The sequence below is a fragment of the Pecten maximus genome, chromosome 1 (assembly GCF_902652985.1).
Source record: "Pecten maximus chromosome 1, xPecMax1.1, whole genome shotgun sequence".
NCBI classification, from domain to species: Eukaryota; Metazoa; Mollusca; class Bivalvia; order Pectinida; family Pectinidae; genus Pecten; species Pecten maximus.
Window position 1 is genome coordinate 558,203 of NC_047015.1, and position 25,804 is coordinate 584,006.

A 25,804-nucleotide genomic window follows, 5' to 3' on the forward strand; every position below is an offset into this window, starting at 1 on the left:
GGATCACCCGTTTTCCTATAGGAATAGTCAGGATCACCCATTATCCTATAGGAATAGTCAGGATCACCCGTTATCCTATAGGAATAGTCAGGATCACCTGTTATACTATAGGAATAGTCAGGATCATTCGTTTTACTATAGGAATAGTCGGGATCACCCGTTACCCTATAGGAATAGTCAGGATCACCCGTTATCCTATAGGAATAGCCGGGATCATTCGTTACCCTATAGGAATAGTCAGGATCACCCGTTATCCTATAGGAATAGTCAGGATCATTCGTTATAATATAGGAATAGTCGGGATCACCCGTTATAATATAGGAATAGTCGGGATCACCTGTTATCCTATAGGAATAGTCAGGATCATCCGTTATCCTATAGGAATAGTCAGGATCTCCCGTTACCCTATAGGAATAGTCTGTATCACCGGTTATAATATAGGAATAGTCAGGATCACCCATTATAATATAGGAATAGTCGGGATCACCTGTTACCCTATAGGAATAGTCTGTATCACCCGTTATCGTATAGGAATAGTCGGGATCACCCGTTATCCTATAGGAATAGTCGGGATCACCTGTTATCCTATAGGAATAGTCAGGTTCACCTGTTATACTATAGGAATAGTCAGGATCACCCGTTACCCTATAGGAATAGTCGGGATCACCCGTTACCCTATAGGAATAGTCTGTATCACCCGTTATACTATAGGAATAGTCAGGATCATCTGTTATCCTATAGGAATAGTCAGGATCACCCGTTACCCTATAGGAATAGTCGGGATCACCTGTTACCCTATAGGAATAGTCAGGATCATCTGTTATCCTATAGGAATAGTCAGGATCACTCGTTACCCTATAGGAATAGTCGGGATCACCCGTTATACTATAAGAATAGTCAGGATCACCCGTTATACTATAGGAATAGTCAGGATCACCCGTTATCGTATAGGAATAGTCGCGATCACAAGTTACCCTATAGGAATAGTCGCGATCACCCGTTACCCTATAGGAATAGTCGCGACCACCTGTCATCCTATAGGAACACTTCAGGATCACCTGTTACCCTATAGGAATAGTCAGGACCACCCGTTACCCTATAGGAATAGTCGGGATCACCCGTTACCCTATAGGAACAGTCGGGATCACCTGTTACCCTATAGGAATAAACAGGATCACCCGTTACCATATAGGAATAGTCAGGATCACTCGTTACCCTATAGGAATAGTCAGGATCACCTGTTACCCTATAGGAATAGTCAGGATCACCCGTTATCCTATAGGAATAGTCGGGATCACCCGTTACCCTATAGGAACAGTCGGGATCACCCGTTACCCTATAGGAACAGTCGGGATCACCCGTTATCGTATAGGAATAGTCAGGATCACCCGTTACCCTATAGGAATAGTCAGGATCACCCGTTATATTATAGGAATAGTCGGGATCACCCGTTATCCTAAAGGAATAGTCAGGATCACCTGTTACCATATAGGAATAGTCAGGATCACCTGTTACCATATAGGAATAGTCAGGATCACCCGTTACCCTATAGGAATAGTCAGGATCACCAGTTATATTATAGGAATAGTCGGGATCACCCGTTATACTATAGGAATAGTCAGGATCACCCGTTATCATATAGGAATAGTCTGGATCACCTGTTACCCTATAGGAATAGTCGGGACCACCTGTTATCCTATAGGAATAGTCAGGATCACCCGTTATCCTATAGGAATAGTCAGGACCAGTTGTTATCCTATAGGAATAGTCAGGATCACCAGTTATCCTATAGGAATAGTCAGGACCAGTTGTTATCCTATAGGAATAGTCAGGATCACCTGTTACCCTATAGGAATAGTCTGTATCACCCGTTATAATATAGGAATAGTCAGGATCACCCGTTACCCTATAGGAATAGGCTGTATCACCTGTTACCCTATAGGAATAGTCTGTATCACCCGTTACCCTATAGGAATAGTCAGGATCACCCGTTACCCTATAGGAATAGTCAGGATCACCCATTATCCTATAGGAATAGTCAGGATCACCTGTTACCCTATAGGAATAGTCGGGATCACCCGTTATCGTATAGGAATAGTCAGGATCACCCGTAACCATATAGGAATAGTCAGGATCACCCGTTATACTATAGGAATAGTCGGGATCACCCGTTATCCTATAGGAATAGTCAGGATCACCTGTTACCCTATAGGAATAGTCAGGATTACCCGTTATCCTATAGGAAAAGTCGCGATCACCTGTTACCATATAGGAATAGTCGGGATCAACCGTTATCCTATAGGAATAGTCAGGATCACCCGTTACCCTATAGGAATAGTCGGGATCACCTGTTACCCTATAGGAATAGTCTGTATCACCCGTTACCCTATAGGAATAGTCGGGATCACCCGTTTTCCTATAGGAATAGTCGGGATCACCCGTTATCCTATAGGAATTGTCAGGATCACCTGTTACCCTATAGGAATAGTCGGGATCACCCGTTATCCTATAGGAATAGTCAGGATCACCCGTTTTCCTATAGGAATAGTCAGGATCACCCATTATCCTATAGGAATAGTCAGGATCACCCGTTATCCTATAGGAATAGTCAGGATCACCTGTTATACTATAGGAATAGTCAAGATCATTCGTTTTACTATAGGAATAGTCGGGATCACCCGTTACCCTATAGGAATAGTCAGGATCACCCGTTATCCTATAGGAATAGCCGGGATCATTCGTTACCCTATAGGAATAGTCAGGATCACCCGTTATCCTATAGGAATAGTCAGGATCATTCATTATAATATAGGAATAGTCGGGATCACCTGTTACCCTATAGGAATAGTCAGGACCACCCGTTACCCTATAGGAATAGTCGGGATCACCCGTTACCCTATAGGAACAGTCGGGATCACCTGTTACCATATAGGAATAGTCAGGATCACCCGTTACCATATAGGAATAGTCAGGATCACTCGTTACCCTATAGGAATAGTCAGGATCACCCGTTATCCTATAGGAATAGTCGGGATCACCCGTTACCCTATAGGAACAGTCGGGATCACCCGTTACCCTATAGGAACAGTCGGGATCACCCGTTATCGTATAGGAATAGTCAGGATCACCTGTTACCATATAGGAATAGTCAGGATCACCCGTTACCCTATAGGAATAGTCAGGATCACCAGTTATATTATAGGAATAGTCGGGATCACCCGTTATACTATAGGAATAGTCAGGATCACCCGTTATCATATAGGAATAGTCTGGATCACCTGTTACCCTATAGGAATAGTCGGGACCACCTGTTATCCTATAGGAATAGTCAGGTTCACCCGTTATCCTATAGGAATAGTCAGGACCAGTTGTTATCCTATAGGAATAGTCAGGATCACCAGTTATCCTATAGGAATAGTCAGGACCAGTTGTTACCCTATAGGAATAGTCTGTATCACCTGTTACCCTATAGGAATAGTCTGTATCACCCGTTACCCTATAGGAATAGTCAGGATCACCCGTTACCCTATAGGAATAGTCGGGATCACCTGTTATCCTATAGGAATAGTCAGGATCACCCGTTACCCTATAGGAATAGTCAGGATCACCTGTTACCCTATAGGAATAGTCTGTATCACCGGTTATCCTATAGGAATAGTCGGGATCACCCGTTATCCTATAGGAATAGTCGGGATCAACCATTATCCTATAGGAATAGTCAGGATCACCCGTTACCCTATAGGAATAGTCGGGATCACCTGTTATCCTATAGGAATAGTCAGGATCACCTGTTATCCTATAGGAATAGTCAGGATCACCCGTTACCCTATAGGAATAGTCGGGATCACCCGTTATAATATAGGAATAGTCAGGATCACCCGTTATCCTATAGGAATAGTCAGGATCACCCGTTATACTATAGGAATAGTCAGGATCACCCGTTACCCTATAGGAATAGTCGGGATCACCCGTTACCCTATAGGAATAGTGGGGATCACCCGTTACCCTATAGGAATAGTCGGGATCTCCCGTTACCCTATAGGAATAGTCGGGATCACCGGTTAACTTATAGGAATAGTCAGGATCACCCGTTATACTATAGGAATAGTCAGGATCACCTGTTATACTATAGGAATAGTCAGGATCACCTGTTATCCTATAGGAATAGTCAGGATCACCCGTTATACTATAGGAATAGTCAGGATCACCCGTTATACTATAGGAATAGTCAGGATCTCCCGTTATACTATAGGAATAGTCTGTATCACCCGTTATCCTATAGGAATAGTCGGGATCACAAGTTACCCTATAGGAATAGTCTGTATCACCCGTTATCCTATAGGAATAGTCGGGATCTCCCGTTATCCTATAGGAATTGTCAGGATCACCCGTTACCCTATAGGAATAGTCAGGATCACCCGTTATACTATAGGAATAGTCAGGATCATCCATTATCCTATAGGAATAGTCTGTATCACCGGTTAACTTATAGGAATAGTCAGGATCACCCGTTATACTATAGGAATAGTTAGGATCACCCGTTACCATATAGGAATAGTCAGGATCACCTGTTACCCTATAGGAATAGTCAGGATCACCGGTTACCCTATAGGAATAGTCGGGATCACCCGTTATCCTAAAGGAATAGTCGGGATCACCCGTTACCATATAGGAATAGTCGGGATCACCCGTTATACTATAGGAATAGTCAGGATCATCCATTACCATATAGGAATAGTCAGGATCACCTGTTACCCTATAGGAATAGTCTGTATCACCTGTTACCCTATAGGAATATTCGCGACCACCTGTTACCATATAGGAATAGTCGGGATCACCCGTTATCCTATAGGAATAGTCAGGATCACCCGTTATCCTATAGGAATAGTCAGGATCACCCGTTACCCTATAGGAATAGTCAGGATCACCTGTTACCATATAGGAATAGTCGGGATCACCTGTTATCCTATAGGAATAGTCAGGATCACCCGTTACCCTATAGGAATAGTCAGGATCACCTGTTACCATATAGGAATAGTCAGGATCACCTGTTATCCTATAGGAATAGTCGGGATCACCCGTTACCCTATAGGAATAGTCAGGATCACCCGTTATCCTATAGGAATAGTCGGGATCACCTGTTATCATATACATGTAGGAATAGTCAGGATCACCCTGTTATACTATAGGAATAGTTGGGATAACCCGTTACCCTATAAGAACACTTCAGGATTACACTACCAAAAGGTTTTAAGAATATAAAACTAATATCTTTCCACATAAACTTTAACTGGGCTGTAATTCTAATGATGAATTTTGATTTTGATGTATTTATTTGCAATTTTTGCTATTCCTGAAAATAGCAAATTAGATTAAACACCTGAAAAATAACACCTTGACACTGCTTACCTGAAATATTGCTACCCAAGCCAGACCAATGTTATCAAAGGAGATTGCACCTTGAAATGGGTTTTTGTCTCCCGCCATACAGGTTGTGTAGTATTGATTCCAGTTGATACAAGAGTCATTGGTGGGTGTGTTATTGCTAAAAGGCCGGGCACTCCCATTGCATCTAATGCCTTCATATTCATATCTATTGAAGTCTTTACACTGACGCATACCGGACTCCCCAGGCATGCTACATATATAATCCTGGTTCAGTTTCTTTGGAATGAAGTAAGGGCTAAGATTTGCACTGAAAATTAATAAAAATGTATTTTAGACATCATCATTCTGTACAACAATATGTGAATATCTAGAAAGAACTCTGCATGAGCTTGAATTACAAGCTTTTAATTCCTGTTCTTATGTCAAGTACCCATTAGGGAATGGTCTTCCTAGATGAGAGACCAAAATGGTCAAAAAAAGCACTCTAAGCTTCAAAATCATTTATCTACACACTCTGACCAAGTACAAAGTCTTACACTCTGACCAAGTACAAAGTCTTACACTCTGACCAAGTACAAAGTCTTACATTCTGACCAAGTACAATGTCTTACACTCTGACTAAGTACAAAGTCTTACACTCTGACCAAGTACAAAGACTTACACTCTGAATAAGTACAAAGTCTTACACTCTGACCAAGTACAAAGTCTTACACTCTGAATAAGTACAGTCTTACATTCTGACCAAGTACAAAGTCTTACACTCTGACCAAGTACAAAGTCTTACACTCTGACCAAGTACAAAGTCTTACACTCTATCCAAGTACAAAGACTTACACTCTGACCAAGTACAAAGTCTTACATTCTGACCAACTACAAAGTCTTACACTCTGACCAAGTACAAAGTCTTACACTCTGACCAAGTACAAAGTCTTACACTCTGACTAAGTATAAAGTCTTACACTCTGACCAAGTATAAAGTCTAACACTCTGACCAAGTACAAAGTCTTACACTCTGACCAAGTACAAAGTCTTACACTCTATCCAAGTACAAAGTCTTACACTCTGACCAAGTACAAAGTCTTACACTCTGACCAAGTACAAAGTCTTACACTCTATCCAAGTACAAAGTCTAACATTCTGACCAAGTACAAAGTCTTACATTCTGACCAAGTACAAAGTCTTACACTCTGACCAAGTACAAAGTCTTACACTCTGACCAAGTACAAAGTCTTACACTCTGACCAAGTACAAAGTCTTACACTCTATCCAAGTACAAAGTCTAACATTCTGACCAAGTACAAAGTCTTACATTCTGACCAAGTACAAAGTCTTACACTCTATCCAAGTACAAAGTCTTACATTCTGACCAAGTACAAAGTCTAACACTCTGACCAAGTACAAAGTCTTACACTCTGACCAAGTACAAAGTCTTACACTCTGACTAAGTACAAAGTCTTACACTCTATCCAAGTACAAAGTCTTACACTCTGACCAAGTACAAAGTCTTACACTCTATCCAAGTACATTGTCTAACACTCTGACCAAGTACAAAGTCTTACACTCTGACTAAGTATAAAGTCTTACACTCTGACTAAGTATAAAGTATAAGAAGTTGATTAAATGGAAAGTTTGACACTGGACAGACAGACATCAAATTGACTACAGACGACACACCAATATGAGATAAGATCACTTCTTACTGACCAATTGCTATACTTACTGTGCATAAGATATGTTTTCGCTGATATTTAAAAAACACCTGTTTCTTAGTACTCCAGCCCACAACTGGACTCCTATTATACCAAAAATAAAGAAAACAAAAAAACACAGCAGGAGGACGTTTCCCAACATAGGAAGGGTGTCAAGTAGTAACATCACCAGTATCCTCATACCTGGAAAATACAAACAAATCACACTTAAAATCCAGATATTTATAGCAGAAATATGACACAGCCTTTAGTATCTGAAGCAAACAAGTAAACGGAATATAGGGGAGATTTTAAAAAAAATATATACACTAGCAACCTAGACTATAAAGTACCACCTCCTTAGTGGGAATACACTGGTAATCTAGACTATAAAGTACCACCTCCTTAGTGGGAATACACTGGTCTAGACTATAAAGTACCACCTCCTTAGTGGGAATACACTGGTAATCTAGACTATAAAGTAACACCTCCTTAGTGGGAATACACTGGTAATCTAGACTATAAAGTACCACCTCCTTAGTGGGAATACACTGGTCTAGACTATAAAGTACCGCCTCCTTAGTGGGAATACACTGGTCTAGACTATAAAGTACCACCTCCTTAGTGGGAATACACTGGTCTAGACTATAAAGTACCACCTCCTTAGTGGGAATACACTGGTCTAGACTATAAAGTACCACCTCCTTAGTGGGAATACACTGGTCTAGACTATAAAGTACCACCTCCTTAGTGGGAATACACTGGTCTAGACTATAAAGTACCACCTCCTTAGTGGGAATACACTGGTCTAGACTATAAAGTACCACCTCCTTAGTGGGAATACACTGGTCTAGACTATAAAGTACCACCTCCTTAGTGGGAATACACTGGTCTAGACTATAAAGTACCACCTCCTTAGTGGGAATACACTGGTCTAGACTATAAAGTACCACCTCCTTAGTGGGAATACACTGGTAATCTAGACTATAAAGTACCACCTCCTTAGTGGGAATACACTGGTCTAGACTATAATGTACCACCTCCTTAGTGGGAATACACTGGTCTAGACTATAAAGTACCACCTCCTTAGTGGGAATACACTGGTCTAGACTATAAAGTACCACCTCCTTAGTGGGAATACACTGGTAATCTAGACTATAAAGTACCACCTCCTTAGTGGGAATACACTGGTCTAGACTATAAAGTACCACCTCCTTAGTGGGAATACACTGGTAATCTAGACTATAAAGTACCACCTCCTTAGTGGGAATACACTGGTCTAGACTATAAAGTACCACCTCCTTAGTGGGAATACACTGGTCTAGACTATAAAGTACCACCTCCTTAGTGGGAATACACTGGTAATCTAGACTATAAAGTACCGCCTCCTTAGTGGGAATACACTAGTCTAGACTATAAAGTACCACCTCCTTAGTGGGAATACACTGGTCTAGACTATAAAGTACCACCTCCTTAGTGGGAATACACTGGTAATCTAGACTATAAAGTACCACCTCCTTAGTGGGAATACACTGGTCTAGACTATAAAGTACCACCTCCTTAGTGGGAATACACTGGTCTAGACTATAAAGTACCGCCTCCTTAGTGGGAATACACTGGTAATCTAGACTATAAAGTACCACCTCCTTAGTGGGAATACACTGGTAATCTAGACTATAAAGTACCACCTCCTTAGTGGGAATACACTGGTAATCTAGACTATAAAGTACCACCTCCTTAGTGGGAATACACTGGTAATCTAGACTATAAAGTACCACCTCCTTAGTGGGAATACACTGGTAATCTAGACTATAAAGTACCACCTCCTTAGTGGGAATACACTGGTCTAGACTATAAAGTACCACCTCCTTAGTGGGAATACACTGGTAATCTAGACTATAAAGTACCACCTCCTTAGTGGGAATACACTGGTCTAGACTATAAAGTACCACCTCCTTAGTGGGAATACACTGGTCTAGACTATAAAGTACCGCCTCCTTAGTGGGAATACACTGGTAATCTAGACTATAAAGTACCACCTCCTTAGTGGGAATACACTGGTCTAGACTATAAAGTACTACCTCCTTAGTGGGAATACACTGGTAATCTAGACTATAAAGTACCACCTCCTTAGTGGGAATACACTGGTAATCTAGACTATAAAGTACCACCTCCTTAGTGGGAATACACTGGTCTAGACTATAAAGTACCACCTCCTTAGTGGGAATACACTGGTCTAGACTATAAAGTACCACCTCCTTAGTGGGAATACACTGGTCTAGACTATAAAGTACCACCTCCTTAGTGGGAATATACTGGTAATCTAGACTATAAAGTACCACCTCCTTAGTGGGAATACACTGGTCTAGACTATAAAGTACCACCTCCTTAGTGGGAATACACTAGTCTAGACTATAAAGTACCACCTCCTTAGTGGGAATACACTGGTCTAGACTATAAAGTACCACCTCCTTAGTGGGAATACACTGGTCTAGACTATAAAGTACCGCCTCCTTAGTGGGAATACACTGGTAATCTAGACTATAAAGTACCACCTCCTTAGTGGGAATACACTGGTCTAGACTATAAAGTACCACCTCCTTAGTGGGAATACACTGGTCTAGACTATAAAGTACCACCTCCTTAGTGGGAATACACTGGTCTAGACTATAAAGTACCACCTCCTTAGTGGGAATACACTGGTCTAGACTATAAAGTACCACCTCCTTAGTGGGAATACACTGGTCTAGACTATAAAGTACCACCTCCTTAGTGGGAATACACTGGTCTAGACTATAAAGTACCACCTCCTTAGTGGGAATACACTGGTCTAGACTATAAAGTACCACCTCCTTAGTGGGAATACACTGGTCTAGACTATAAAGTAACGCCTCCTTAGTGGGAATACACTGGTCTAGACTATAAAGTACCACCTCCTTAGTGGGAATACACTGGTCTAGACTATAAAGTACCACCTCCTTAGTGGGAATACACTGGTCTAGACTATAAAGTACCACCTCCTTAGTGGGAATACACTGGTCTAGACTATAAAGTACCACCTCCTTAGTGGGAATACACTGGTCTAGACTATAAAGTACCGCCTCCTTAGTGGGAATACACTGGTCTAGACTATAAAGTACCACCTCCTTAGTGGGAATACACTGGTAATCTAGACTATAAAGTACCACCTCCTTAGTGGGAATACACTGGTCTAGACTATAAAGTACCACCTCCTTAGTGGGAATACACTGGTCTAGACTATAAAGTACCACCTCCTTAGTGGGAATACACTGGTCTAGACTATAAAGTACCACCTCCTTAGTGGGAATACACTGGTAATCTAGACTATAAAGTACCACCTCCTTAGTGGGAATACACTGGTCTAAACTATAAAGTACCACCTCCTTAGTGGGAATACACTGGTAATCTAGACTATAAAGTACCACCTCCTTAGTGGGAATACACTGATCTAGACTATAAAGTACCACCTCCTTAGTGGGAATACACTGGTCTAGACTATAAAGTACCACCTCCTTAGTGGGAATACACTGATCTAGACTATAAAGTACCACCTCCTTAGTGGGAATACATTGGTAATCTAGACTATAAAGTACCACCTCCTTAGTGGGAATACACTGATCTAGACTATAAAGTACCACCTCCTTAGTGGGAATACATTGGTAATCTAGACTATAAAGTACCACCTCCTTAGTGGGAATACACTGGTAATCTAGACTATAAAGTACCACCTCCTTAGTGGGAATACACTGGTCTAGACTATAAAGTACCGCCTCCTTAGTGGGAATACACTGGTAATCTAGACTATAAAGTACCACCTCCTTAGTGGGAATACACTGGTAATCTAGACTATAAAGTACCACCTCCTTAGTGGGAATACACTGGTAATCTAGACTATAAAGTACCACCTCCTTAGTGGGAATACACTGGTCTAGACTATAAAGTACCACCTCCTTAGTGGGAATACACTGGTCTAGACTATAAAGTACCGCCTCCTTAGTGGGAATACACTGGTCTAGACTATAAAGTACCGCCTCCTTAGTGGGAATACACTGGTCTAGACTATAAAGTACCGCCTCCTTAGTGGGAATACACTGATCTAGACTATAAAGTACCGCCTCCTTAGTGGGAATACACTGGTCTAGACTATAAAGTACCGCCTCCTTAGTGGGAATACACTGGTAATCTAGACTATAAAGTACCACCTCCTTAGTGGGAATACACTGGTCTAGACTATAAAGTACCACCTCCTTAGTGGGAATACACTGGTAATCTAGACTATAAAGTACCACCTCCTTAGTGGGAATACATTGGTAATCTAGACTATAAAGTACCACCTCCTTAGTGGGAATACACTGGTCTAGACTATAAAGTACCACCTCCTTAGTGGGAATACACTGGTCTAGACTATAAAGTATCACCTCCTTAGTGGGAATACACTGGTCTAGACTATAAAGTACCACCTCCTTAGTGGGAATACACTGGTCTAGACTATAAAGTACCACCTCCTTAGTGGGAATACACTGGTAATCTAGACTATAAAGTACCACCTCCTTAGTGGGAATACATTGGTCTAGACTATAAAGTATTGCCTCCTTAGTGGGAATACACTGGTCTAGACTATAAAGTACCACCTCCTTAGTGGGAATACACTGGTCTAGACTATAAAGTAATGCCTCCTTAGTGGGAATACACTGGTAATCTAGACTATAAAGTACCACCTCGTTAGTGGGAATACACTGGTCTAGACTATAAAGTACCACCTCCTTAGTGGGAATACACTGGTAATCTAGACTATAAAGTACCACCTCCTTAGTGGGAATACACTGGTAATCTAGACTATAAAGTACCACCTCCTTAGTGGGAATACACTGGTAATCTAGACTATAAAGTACCACCTCCTTAGTGGGAATACACTGGTCTAGACTATAAAGTACCACCTCCTTAGTGGGAATACACTGGTCTAGACTATAAAGTACCACCTCCTTAGTGGGAATACACTGGTAATCTAGACTATAAAGTACCACCTCCTTAGTGGGAATACACTGGTCTAGACTATAAAGTACCACCTCCTTAGTGGGAATACACTGGTAATCTAGACTATAAAGTACCACCTCCTTAGTGGGAATACACTGGTCTAGACTATAAAGTACCACCTCCTTAGTGGGAATACACTGGTCTAGACTATAAAGTACCACCTCCTTAGTGGGAATACACTGGTCTAGACTATAAAGTACCACCTCCTTAGTGGGAATACACTGGTCTAGACTATAAAGTACCACCTCCTTAGTGGGAATACACTGGTAATCTAGACTATAAAGTACCACCTCCTTAGTGGGAATACACTGGTCTAGACTATAATGTACCACCTCCTTAGTGGGAATACACTGGTAATCTAGACTATAAAGTACCACCTCCTTAGTGGGAATACACTGGTCTAGACTATAAAGTACCACCTCCTTAGTGGGAATACACTGGTCTAGACTATAAAGTAACGCCTCCTTAGTGGGAATACACTGGTAATCTAGACTATAAAGTACCACCTCCTTAGTGGGAATACACTGGTCTAGACTATAAAGTACCGCCTCCTTAGTGGGAATACACTGGTCTAGACTATAAAGTACCACCTCCTTAGTGGGAATACACTGGTCTAGACTATAAAGTACCACCTCCTTAGTGGGAATACACTGGTAATCTAGACTATAAAGTACCACCTCCTTAGTGGGAATACACTGGTCTAGACTATAAAGTACCACCTCCTTAGTGGGAATACACTGGTCTAGACTATAAAGTACCACCTCCTTAGTGGGAATACACTGGTAATCTAGACTATAAAGTACCACCTCCTTAGTGGGAATACACTGGTCTAGACTATAAAGTACCACCTCCTTAGTGGGAATACACTGGTAATCTAGACTATAAAGTACCACCTCCTTAGTGGGAATACACTGGTCTAGACTATAAAGTACCACCTCCTTAGTGGGAATACACTGGTCTAGACTATAAAGTACCACCTCCTTAGTGGGAATACACTGGTAATCTAGACTATAAAGTACCACCTCCTTAGTGGGAATACACTGGTAATCTAGACTATAATGTACCACCTCCTTAGTGGGAATACACTGGTCTAGACTATAATGTAGCACCTTCTGGGAATTCGGTTGATTAACTTGTTCAGGTATTGTACTTACTGGGAATTTGGTTGATTAACTTGTTCAGGTATTGTACTTACTGGGAATTCGGTCGATGTTCTTGTACAGGTATTGTACTTACTGGGAATTTGGCTGATGTTCTTGTACAGGTATTGTACTTACTGGGAATTTGGCTGATGTTCTTGTACAGGTATTGTACTTACTGGGAATTCGGCTGATGTTCTTGTACAGGTATTGTACTTACTGGGAATTCGGTTGATGTTCTTGTTCAGGTATTGTACTTACTGGGAATTTGGTTGATTAACTCGTTCAGGTATTGTACTTATTGGGAATTCGGTTGATTAACTTGTTCAGGTATTGTTCTTATTGGGAATTCGGTTGATTAACTTGTTCAGGTATTGTACTTATTGGGAATTCGGCTGATGTTCTTGTTCAGGTATTGTACTTACTGGGAATTCGGCTGATGTTCTTGTTCAGGTATTGTACTTACTGGGAATTCGGTTGATGTTCTTGTACAGGTATTGTACTTACTGGGAATTCGGTTGATAGCTCGCAGTGGACGCAGTACCCTGATGGTTCTGATTGCTGAAAGACTCAAGTTCTCGCTGTCGATCCCATACTCTATGGAGCTGTAAAATACAATTTACCAACAACAAATTAAAATATTTCAGTCATTTCTTTTGAAAGGGAACTGTTTCATCTCAAATGAAATAGAGAATGTTGTAAAAGATAAAACACACCACAGGTGTCTCCAAATACTAATTAAGATTCCAATTTCAGGATGAGTTAATGTACATGTACCTAGAATCTCACCAATTTAAGGATGAGTTAATGTACATGTACCTAGAATCTCACCAATTTGCCCTCAACTGAGATAGATTTCTTGTGATATATTTTCCAAGTCAGTAGTTAGAGTTAAATATAATCATGGGACTTCAATCTCGTAAAATATCACATAATTCATACATAAATCACATATAAAAATTCATTATTAAATCGGATGCATCAATCCAATTTTAAATCTGTATGAAAGAAGTTATATGACATTACCAATATGATATTTAAGAGTGTGACGTTTCGATGACTACACTGTCACCTTCATCAGACTAATGACCAAGGTAAAGCACACAAGCACTGTCTCATGTAGTGTCATTAGTATACGTACCGCTATCTACTGGTATGACTGTGATTATGGTAGACTACACTGGCTTTGTGGATGTTGACAGCCTAGCATATATTTACATACTAATTCAATTTTAGAACTATAATGGAAATTTGTGACAGCATGGCACAAAAAGTCATCCGAACATTTTTGCATTACATGTATATTTTGAAAAATTAATTAAGGAAAATATTAATTCAATGCCTTGACTTCAATTTTCAATTTATCAATTCATTGATTACTCCATGTTTGAAATTTGGAGAATTTCAGGTCTTGATAAAAATTCAAAATTTACAAACTGTTAAAATTAATTGGTTTAAGAAAGTTTCACAGCAATATTTTATAGAGAATCAATCACAATATTTCTACAGTTATAAAACTATAAATAACAAGAAATCTTGATATCAAATCAATTGAATATCATATAAGTATTTTTGCATTTATTTTTTTATAATCCTGATTTCAGCTTCCAGCGCTTTCTTTTTACTCATGCCTAATGCGATCAGATTGTCGAGATTGTTGAATGCAAAATAGCGAGTTTTAGAAAAAATGATTCAAACCATTCCAAGTCATTATAATAAAGAATAATATCTAGTGTTCATCCTTGTGGAAAAATACCTACGACGGTATTACCGGTACATACAATGCAAGTTTCGGCACGGACATAGCCAAGATATGTTCTCAACAGCTTCATTCAAATTTTGTTATTTTTGTTTCATTTCTTTTTAATCAATATGTACTTGCAAAAAAACCCCATTCAGATCGTGAACTGGCTGACTTTTCCTTTGCTGCAGTAATTGAATAGCTGGGGTGTACATTTTCTTTGTTTTAAATTAAAGTCAATTAAAACCCATTTCCCGGATGTTCATTATTACCAATCTCTATAAACTGAATACTTGTGTAAACCGGCCAAATATAACACTATATAGCAGTACTATAAACTGAATGCTTGTGTAAACCGGCCAAATATAACACTATATAGCAGTAGAAACCTGCAATTGTCAAAATCCAAGATGGCCAGAGTCTTTGTCATCCATTAAGTTCTTTCAATCCGACTTGCATGCACAACTGGAGACCAAGGGGAACCTCTACATTCAAATAAGAAAGACCCTTAATAGCCATATATAGTACTTTAAGAAATTGAAGTTTCAATTATAAATCCAAGATGGCTGCCTGTTGGCCATGTTGTTCTCAGGTTGGTCCTATACAGGAATATGCATAACTAGGGATCAACTTGGAAACCTACGAGGGATGATTGATATGTTATGAGCCTCGTATTGAAGGAGGTACTCAAGGATGTTCTTTTTAAGTCCTACCATTCCCCGACTATATAGGGCTGTGTACCCAAGGAATGGTCTCATTTGGTTAGTTTATATCGACGAAGTAGCACTCTAAAGTAAACAAGAAAAATGGCTTTTGCAAAATGGACAAAATCGGTGAAAGAACAGTGATCCAATATTTGTATAAAAAGGTTTAACACCTAAGGCTATCCATAATGATATGGTAGCAACACTAGCGAAATATGCCCCTTCATATGCAACAGTGAAAAGGTGGGTGACGGAATTTAAGACAGAGCCTTGAGGATGACCCCCATCATAGAAGGCCTGTCAATGTTGCATCCCCAGAAATGGTCAATTTTATAAAGTTCATGATATTGTTATGATCCACAGAAGATACATGGAAAGATATATAACCAGTAGAGTTGGCATTTCACAGGAAAGAGTACATTCCATTCTGACCGAGGATCTTGCAATGAGAAAGTTTTCAGCCTGATGGGTACCAAGACTTCTGACAGTTTATCAGAAGCCCACCAGGGTCCATCATTTTACCCCAGAGGCTAAACAACAATCAAAACAATGGAAGCACCCTGGTTCTCCCCCACCAAAGAAGGCAAAGATTGTTCCATCAGCTGGGGAGGTTATGGCCTCGGTTTTCTGGGATGCAGATGGTATTCTGTAGATAGATTATCTCCAAAAGGGACAAACAATCAATGGCACATAATATGCTTCTGAGGCAGTTACAGGAAAATATTAAACTTAAGCGACACGGAAAGCTCACTAAAGGTGTGTTGTTCCATCATAACAATGGTCCTATACACAAGTCTGTCATTGCCATGGTTACCATTCACGATTGTGGCTTTAAATTGATTGAGCATCTGATCTCGCTCCATCAGACTTTCATCTATTTCCAAAACTGAAAACAGCTATTTCAGGCACCCACTTTCAGTCCGATGACATATGACGTCATACATGCAGTGGATGACTATCTGAACAGCCAAGAAAAGGAGTTCTATAAAAGTGGCATTGAGGCTCTACAACACTGCTGGGAAAAGTGTATAGATACTGAAGGGGATAATGTTGAAAAATGATACAATATGTACGACAAAATTCAAATCCTTCAATATGAGGCTCACAACATATCAATCAGCCCTCGCACATATGAAATTTGAGAACTAGCAGTAACAAACTTTGATTGTTAAAATACAAAATGACCACCTGTTGGTCATGTTGCTCTTTGATCAATCCTTAAATACAATATGCCCATCTAGGGAACAAAGGAAACATACATATGAAATATGAGAAAAATCCCTTCAGTACTTTCTGATCTAGCAATAACAAACTTTGTCAATATCAAAGATGGCCACCTGTCTGTTTTCCGATCAGTGTCAAAATGCAATATGCACAACTAGGGACCAAGGGGAAGCTACATATGAAATTTGTGAAAGATCCCTTGCATACCTTTTGAGAACTGGCTGTAACAATAACCCTCAATCGTCAAAAAAAGATAACTGCCTTTTGGCCATGTTGTTCTCTGATTGGTCTCAAAATGCATTATGCACAACTAGGGACAAAGGGAAACTTACAAATAAAATTTAAGAGAAATCCTTTAAGTGCTTTTTATGAACTACATGTAGCAGTAACAAATTTCACTTCAAAATCCAAAATAACTGCCTGTCGGCCATGTTGTTTTTCGATCAGTCTCAAAATGCAATATACACAACAACAGATCAAGGGGAACTTACATATGAAACTTGATAAAGATCCTTTCTGTAATTTCTGAGAGATAGCAATAACAAATATCAATTGATAAAATCCAAGATGGCCACCTGTCGGTCAAGTTGTTTTCCCGTCAATACAAAAATGCAATACGCACAACTAGGGACCAAGGGAAACTTACATAATTATGAAGTTAGTTACTTTATGAGAAAAATAGCAATAACAATAATTGTTTATGAATGGACTGACAAACAGACGGACCACAGACCATGGACGCAGGGTGTTTTGAATATGATGATGGTAGGCCAATAAAAGTCTTAATCTGATTCATAAAATCATTCTTAAATCTAATAAATAAATTCATTCTTTAATCTGAAACATGAATTCATTCTTAAATATGATGTATAGATTCATTGTTATTTTGATACATAAATTCATTCACAATCTAGCTGATACATGAATTCATTAAAAAATCTCATACATGAATTCATTCGAAAATCTCATACATGAATTCATTCACGAAACTGACATCTTTGAAATCCATGTGCCATGATCACCATGACTTCTCCTTGTATAGAGACCTTATACCCACAGTAAACAGCTAGTACATGGAATGCCAATCAAAAGACCCTATGTTTAGACTTTTCAGTAAACCATCAGTTTTCTACATTTAAATTGATCAGTGCATCTTTTTAGAAAACTTGGTTACAACCCAAACCTTGCACTAAGGCTTCTCTGTAATGTACATGTAACAGCCTACAACTGGGTTGCTGGGTGTCTCAAACATACACACAATTAACATCGGAACTCAGCTCTGTTTATAGTCACCTTGGTAACACGGGACAAATACAACCAAATCATCAGCAACACTTAGCAACACAGACTATACATGTTTCGGTGTTTAAATTTAGTGACTGGAGGATAAGACTAGGGAGGACTGGAGCCTACAACATCAAACTTTTACATGACTATAATCAACAAGGAACCCTTTACATTGGAAAGTTTTGGCTTATAAGAGTTTGATGACTAGGAGTAACTGAGGAAGAGATTCCGGTGTTTTTAGACTAATGTTGTACAGAGAAGCCACTACAATCTGTACTCCAAGCCTTCTATACATTAGGTCCCAAGGGCTTTATAAAACAGGCCAGTATAATCCTCATCATTTATAAACAATCATAGATAGTGAATTTAATGTGATTAGGCCTAGACACAGCCAATTTCTGCTGAGCGAAGAGCAGAGTCCTATTATAGAGTACTTAATTATCCTTATCATAATGGTCTACTTGGTCCTATTGTAGCCCCTATACTGGATACACAGATGGGTCCATTGGGTCCTATTGTAGCCCCTATACTGGATACACAGATGGGTCCCTTGGGTCCCATTGTAGCCCCTATACTGGATACACATATGGGTCCATTGGGTCCTATTGTAGCCCCTATACTGGATACACAGATGGGTCCCTTGGGTCCCATTATAGCCCCTATACTGTATACACATATGGGTCCATTGGGTCCTATTGTAGCCCCTATACTGGATACACAGATGGGTCCCTTGGGTCCTATTGTAGCCCCTATACTGGATACACATATGGGTCCATTGGGTCCTATTGTAGCCCCTATACTGGATACACAGATGGGTCCCTTGGGTCCCATTATAGCCCCTATACTGGATACACAGATGGGTCCCTTGGGTCCCATTATAGCCCCTATACTGGATACACATATGGGTCCATTTGGTCCTATTGTAGCCCCTATACTGGATACACAGATGGGTCCCTTGGGTCCTATTGTAGCCCCTATACTGGATACACAGATGGGTCCCTTGGGTCCTATTGTAGCCCCTATACTGGATACACAGATGGGTCCCTTGGGTCCTATTGTAGCCCCTATACTGGATACACAGATGGGTCCCTTGGGTCCTATTGTAGCCCCTATACTGGATACACATATGCGTCCCTTTGGTTCTTGTTGTAGCCCTATACTGGATACACAGATGGGTCCCTTTGGTTCTATTGTAGCCCCTATACTGGATACACAGATGGGTCCCTTGGGTCCTGTTGGGGTTCAGAGTCACCATTTATGCAAACTATGTTCCCCTTCTCCAAAGGATTTATAAGACTAATAGCGATTTAAAGCAAATATTGACCGATGATGGAAGATGGACACAGCACCATGGCATAAGCTCATCGGCACTTCAGGCCAGGTGAGCTAACAAATGATAGTCAAGAATGAGATTTCCCTATATGAACTATGGTAAAATTTACTCTCTCCCCAGGGGCAAACATGAGGCCCTGGGGCCATGAAATTCGCAATTTTGGTAAAGCACCATAACACCCTTCCATCTATGAAGAGTATTTGATTCTACCTTAATTGGGTCTTGGGAAGATTTTTTTTAGAAATTTCTGCTAATTTGACACTTGGCCCATCAGCCCCTGGGGATTAGTCATGGCCTACATTTGCATACCATCAAACTGTCATCCCATGCTGATAATGTTTCTATCTGTGAAGAGTATTTGATTCTACCATCTGGAAGTTGAGAAGAAGATTTTTGAAATTTTAGTAAATTTGACCCTTTTTGGCCCTGCCCCTCAGGCCCCTGGAGGATTGGGACAATAAAATCACAATTTTGGCTGACATGGAAGCTGCCTGCCAACTTTCAATGACTTTGGTTCAGCGGTTTTGGAGATGAAGTCAAAAACGTAAATTGTTATACGACACACAAACCCGGACAAAAGGCGGTCGCAATAGGTCATCTGAGACTTTGTAGGGTAACCCCCCCACCCCCCCTCCCCTCCTCAGTGACATCTCTGTTTTATCTTTACTCTGTCCCAGTAGACCCTGCAGCTGTGTCCTAAACAGTAGACCCTGGAGCTGTGTCCTAAACAGTAGACCCTGGAGCTGTGTCCTAAACACACAGTGACATGGTACTCACTCTGTTTTATCTGGTGCAATGTTACTTCTGAGGACATGCGTACACCAGGAAGCTGGATCAGTACCAGCCTTCAATTACAATGTCTGACCTGCCCTCCACTTATTCACATGTCCAGATGTAATTCGATTTGTCTACAGAAAGCAATCCCCTAAATTATTGATCCCTCTTACACAGTGTTACTTGTGCAGCTAGGTTATATTTGATATACCGCACAAAGTTTTCATTCTGTAAAATATTGGGTTTCTTTTTGTTTACATCATACTGGACTTTTTCAGCTAAAATCTTTACTCTATAATCTAGTTTATATTGTTGATAACCATGCAGACACCACATTTCTCATTCTATTTTACCAGACTCTGGAATTCTTTTTTTTTTTCTACAAAATATACTTAGTCATCTTTTCTACCACTGTTGTTTTTTAGGATGTCCTTAATTGTATTCCCCGCAACCAAGACAGTCAGTACCTGTGTTCCCTGACACCAAGACAGTCAGTACCTGTGTTCCCTGACACCAAAACAGTCAGTACCTGTGTTCCCTGACACCAAGACAGTCAGTACCTGTGTTCCCCGCAACCAAGACAGTCAGTACCTGTGTTCCCTGACACTAAGACAGTCAGTACCTGTGTTCCCTGACACCACGACAGTCAGTACCTGTGTTCCCCGACACCAAGACAGTCAGTACCTGTGTTCCCCCACACCAAGACAGTCAGTATCTAAGGGACACCAAGACAGTCAGTACCTGTGTTCCCTGACACCAAGACAGTCAGTACCTGTGTTCCCCGACACCACGACAGTTAGTACCTGTGTTCCCCGACAACAAGACAGTCAGTACCTGTGTTCCCTGACACCAAGACAGTCAGTACCTGTGTTCCCCGTCACCACGACAGTTAGTACCTGTGTTCCCCCACACTAAGACAGTCAGTACCTGTGTTCCCTGACACCAAGACAGTCAGTACCTGTGTTCCCCGACACCACGACAGTCAGTACCTGTGTTCCCCCACACCAAAACAGTCAGTACCTGTGTTCCCTGACACCAAGACAGTCAGTACCTGTGTTCCCCGACACCACGACAGTCAGTACCTGTGTTCCCCCACACCAAGACAGTCAGTACCTGTGTTCCCTGACACCAAGACAGTCAGTACCTGTGTTCCCCCACACCAAGATGGTCAGTACCTGTGTTCCCTGACACCAAGATAGTCAATACCTGTGTTCCCCGCAACCAAGACAGTCAGTACCTGTGTTCCCCCACACCAAGACAGTCAGTACCTGTGCTCCCTGACACCAAGACAGTCAGTACCTGTGTTCCCTGACACCAAGACAGTCAGTATCTGTGTTCCCCCACACCAAGACAGTCAGTACCTGTGTTCCCCCACACTAAGACAGTCAGTACCTGTGTTCCCTGACACCAAGACAGTCAGTACCTGTGTTCCCTGACACCAAAACAGTCAGTACCTGTGTTCCCCCCACACCAAGACAGTCAGTACCTGTGTTCCCGACACCAAGACAGTCAGTACCTGTGTTCCCTGACACCAAGACAGTCAGTACCTGTGTTCCCTGACACCAAAACAGTCAGTACCTGTGTTCCCTGACACCAAGACAGTCAGTACCTGTGTTCCCTGACACCAAGACAGTCAGTACCTGTGTTCCCTGACACCAAAACAGTCAGTACCTGTGTTCCCCCACACCAAGACAGTCAGTACCTGTGTTCCCGACACCAAGACAGTCAGTACCTGTGTTCCCTGACACCAAGACAGTCAGTACCTGTGTTCCCTGACACCAAGATAGTCAGTACCTGTGTTCCCTGACACCAAGACAGTCAGTACCTGTGTTCCCTGACACCAAGACAGTCAGTACCTGTGTTCCCCAACACCAAGACAGTCAGTACCTGTGTTCCCTGACACCAAGACAGTCAGTACCTGTGTTCCCTGACACCAAGACAGTCAGTACCTGTGTTCCCCGACACCAAGACTGTCAGTACCTGTGTTCCCGACACCAAGACAGTCAGTACCTGTGTTCCCTGACACCAAGACAGTCAGTACCTGTGTTCCCCCACACCAAGACAGTCAGTACCTGTGTTCCCTGACACCAAGACAGTCAGTACCTGTGTTCCCTGACACCAAGACAGTCAGTATCTGTGTTCCCCGACACCAAGACAGTCAGTACCTGTGTTCCCTGACACCAAAACAGTCAGTACCTGTGTTCCCCGACACCAAGACAGTCAGTACCTGTGTTCCCCCACACCAAACAGTCAGTACCTGTGTTCCCCCACACCAAAACAGTCAGTACCTGTGTTCCCTGACACCAAGACAGTCAGTACCTGTGTTCCCCGACACCAAGACAGTCAGTACCTGTGTTCCCTGACACCAAGACAGTCAGTACCTGTGTTCCCCAACACCAAGATAGTCAGTATCTGTGTTCCCTGACACCAAGACAGTCAGTACCTGTGTTCCCTGACACCAAGACAGTCAGTACCTGTGTTCCTGTGTTCCCTGACACCAAGACAGTCAGTACCTGTGTTCCCCGACACCAAGACAGTCAGTACCTGTGTTCCCCGCAACCAAGATAGTCAGTACCTGTGTTCCCCCACACCAAGACAGTCAGTACCTGTGTTCCCCCACACCAAGACAGTCAGTACCTGTGTTCCCTGACACCAAGACAGTCAGTACCTGTGTTCCCCGACACCAAGACAGTCAGTACCTGTGTTCCCCGACACCAAGACAGTCAGTACCTGTGTTCCTGACACCAAGACAGTCAGTACCTGTGTTCCCTGACACTAAGACAGTCAGTACCTGTGTTCCCTGACACCACGACAGTCAGTACCTGTGTTCCCCGACACCAAGACAGTCAGTACCTGTGTTCCCCCACACCAAGACAGTCAGTATCTAAGGGACACCAAGACAGTCAGTACCTGTGTTCCCTGACACCAAGACAGTCAGTACCTGTGTTCCCCGACACCACGACAGTTAGTACCTGTGTTCCCCGACAACAAGACAGTCAGTACCTGTGTTCCCTGACACCAAGACAGTCAGTACCTGTGTTCCCCGACACCACGACAGTTAGTACCTGTGTTCCCCCACACTAAGACAGTCAGTACCTGTGTTCCCTGACACCAAGACAGTCAGTACCTGTGTTCCCCGACACCACGACAGTCAGTACCTGTGTTCCCCCACACCAAAACAGTCAGTACCTGTGTTCCCTGACACCAAGACAGTCAGTACCTGTGTTCCCCGACACCACGACAGTCAGTACCTGTGTTCCCCCACACCAAGACAGTCAGTACCTGTGTTCCCTGACACCAAGACAGTCAGTACCTGTGTTCCCCCACACCAAGATGGTCAGTACCTGTGTTCCCTGACACCAAGATAGTCAATACCTGTGTTCCCCGCAACCAAGACAGTCAGTACCTGTGTTCCCCCACACCAAGACAGTCAGTACCTGTGCTCCCTGACACCAAGACAGTCAGTACCTGTGTTCCCTGACACCAAGACAGTCAGTATCTGTGTTCCCCCACACCAAGACAGTCAGTACCTGTGTTCCCCCACACTAAGACAGTCAGTACCTGTGTTCCCTGACACCAAGACAGTCAGTACCTGTGTTCCCTGACACCAAAACAGTCAGTACCTGTGTTCCCCCACACCAAGACAGTCAGTACCTGTGTTCCCGACACCAAGACAGTCAGTACCTGTGTTCCCTGACACCAAGACAGTCAGTACCTGTGTTCCCTGACACCAAGACAGTCAGTACCTGTGTTCCCTGACACCAAGACAGTCAGTACCTGTGTTCCCCGACACCAAGACAGTCAGTACCTGTGTTCCCTGACACCAAGACAGTCAGTACCTGTGTTCCCTGACACCAAGACAGTCAGTACCTGTGTTCCCCGACACCAAGACTGTCAGTACCTGTGTTCCCGACACCAAGACAGTCAGTACCTGTGTTCCCTGACACCAAGACAGTCAGTACCTGTGTTCCCCCACACCAAGACAGTCAGTACCTGTGTTCCCTGACACCAAGACAGTCAGTACCTGTGTTCCCTGACACCAAGACAGTCAGTATCTGTGTTCCCCGACACCAAGACAGTCAGTACCTGTGTTCCCTGACACCAAAACAGTCAGTACCTGTGTTCCCCCACACCAAAACAGTCAGTACCTGTGTTCCCCGACACCAAGACAGTCAGTACCTGTGTTCCCTGACACCAAGACAGTCAGTACCTGTGTTCCCCGACACCAAGACAGTCAGTACCTGTGTTCCCCCACACCAAACAGTCAGTACCTGTGTTCCCCCACACCAAAACAGTCAGTACCTGTGTTCCCTGACACCAAGACAGTCAGTACCTGTGTTCCCCGACACCAAGACAGTCAGTACCTGTGTTCCCTGACACCAAGACAGTCAGTACCTGTGTTCCCCGACACCAAGACAGTCAGTACCTGTGTTCCCCCACACCAAACAGTCAGTACCTGTGTTCCCCCACACCAAAACAGTCAGTACCTGTGTTCCCTGACACCAAGACAGTCAGTACCTGTGTTCCCCGACACCAAGACAGTCAGTACCTGTGTTCCCTGACACCAAGACAGTCAGTACCTGTGTTCCCCAACACCAAGATAGTCAGTATCTGTGTTCCCTGACACCAAGACAGTCAGTACCTGTGTTCCCTGACACCAAGACAGTCAGTACCTGTGTTCCTGTGTTCCCTGACACCAAGACAGTCAGTACCTGTGTTCCCCGACACCAAGACAGTCAGTACCTGTGTTCCCCGCAACCAAGATAGTCAGTACCTGTGTTCCCCCACACCAAGACAGTCAGTACCTGTGTTCCCCCACACCAAGACAGTCAGTACCTGTGTTCCCTGACACCAAGACAGTCAGTACCTGTGTTCCCCGACACCAAGACAGTCAGTACCTGTGTTCCTGACACCAAGACAGTCAGTACCTGTGGTCCCTGACACCAAGACAGTCAGTACCTGTGTTCCCTGACACCAAGACAGTCAGTACCTGTGTTCCCTGACACCAAGACAGTCAGTACCTGTGTTCCCCCGACACCAAGACAGTCAGTACCTGTGTTCCCTGACACCAAGACAGTCAGTACCTGTGTTCCCTGACACCAAGACAGTCAGTACCTGTGTTCCCTGACACCAAGATAGTCAGTATCTGTGTTCCCTGACACCAAGACAGTCAGTACCTGTGTTCCCTGACACCAAGACAGTCAGTACCTGTGTTCCCTGACACCAAGACAGTCAGTACCTGTGTTCCCTGACACTAAGATAGTCAGTACCTGTGTTCCCTGACACCAAGACAGTCAGTACCTGTGTTCCCCGACACCAAGACAGTCAGTACCTGTGTTCCTGACACCAAGACAGTCAGTACCTGTGTTCCCTGACACCAAGACAGTCAGTACCTGTGTTCCCCGACACCAAGACAGTCAGTACCTGTGTTCCCCGACACCAAGACAGTCAGTACCTGTGTTCCCTGACAC

The 25,804-nt window shown here is 42.5% G+C and overlaps 1 protein-coding gene across 1 annotated transcript in view; it reads right to left on the reverse strand.

Annotated features, from left to right (window-relative positions):
• Positions 1-25,804, reverse strand: part of LOC117321769 (voltage-dependent T-type calcium channel subunit alpha-1I-like) — a gene marked incomplete in the record, with an annotated part of 230,926 nt that overhangs the window by 154,716 nt on the left and 50,406 nt on the right. The window contains 3 exon segments of the mRNA XM_033876300.1: positions 5,410-5,695; positions 7,109-7,280; positions 13,778-13,875. Of these exon segments, the coding sequence (XP_033732191.1) occupies positions 5,410-5,695; positions 7,109-7,280; positions 13,778-13,875 (556 nt within the window).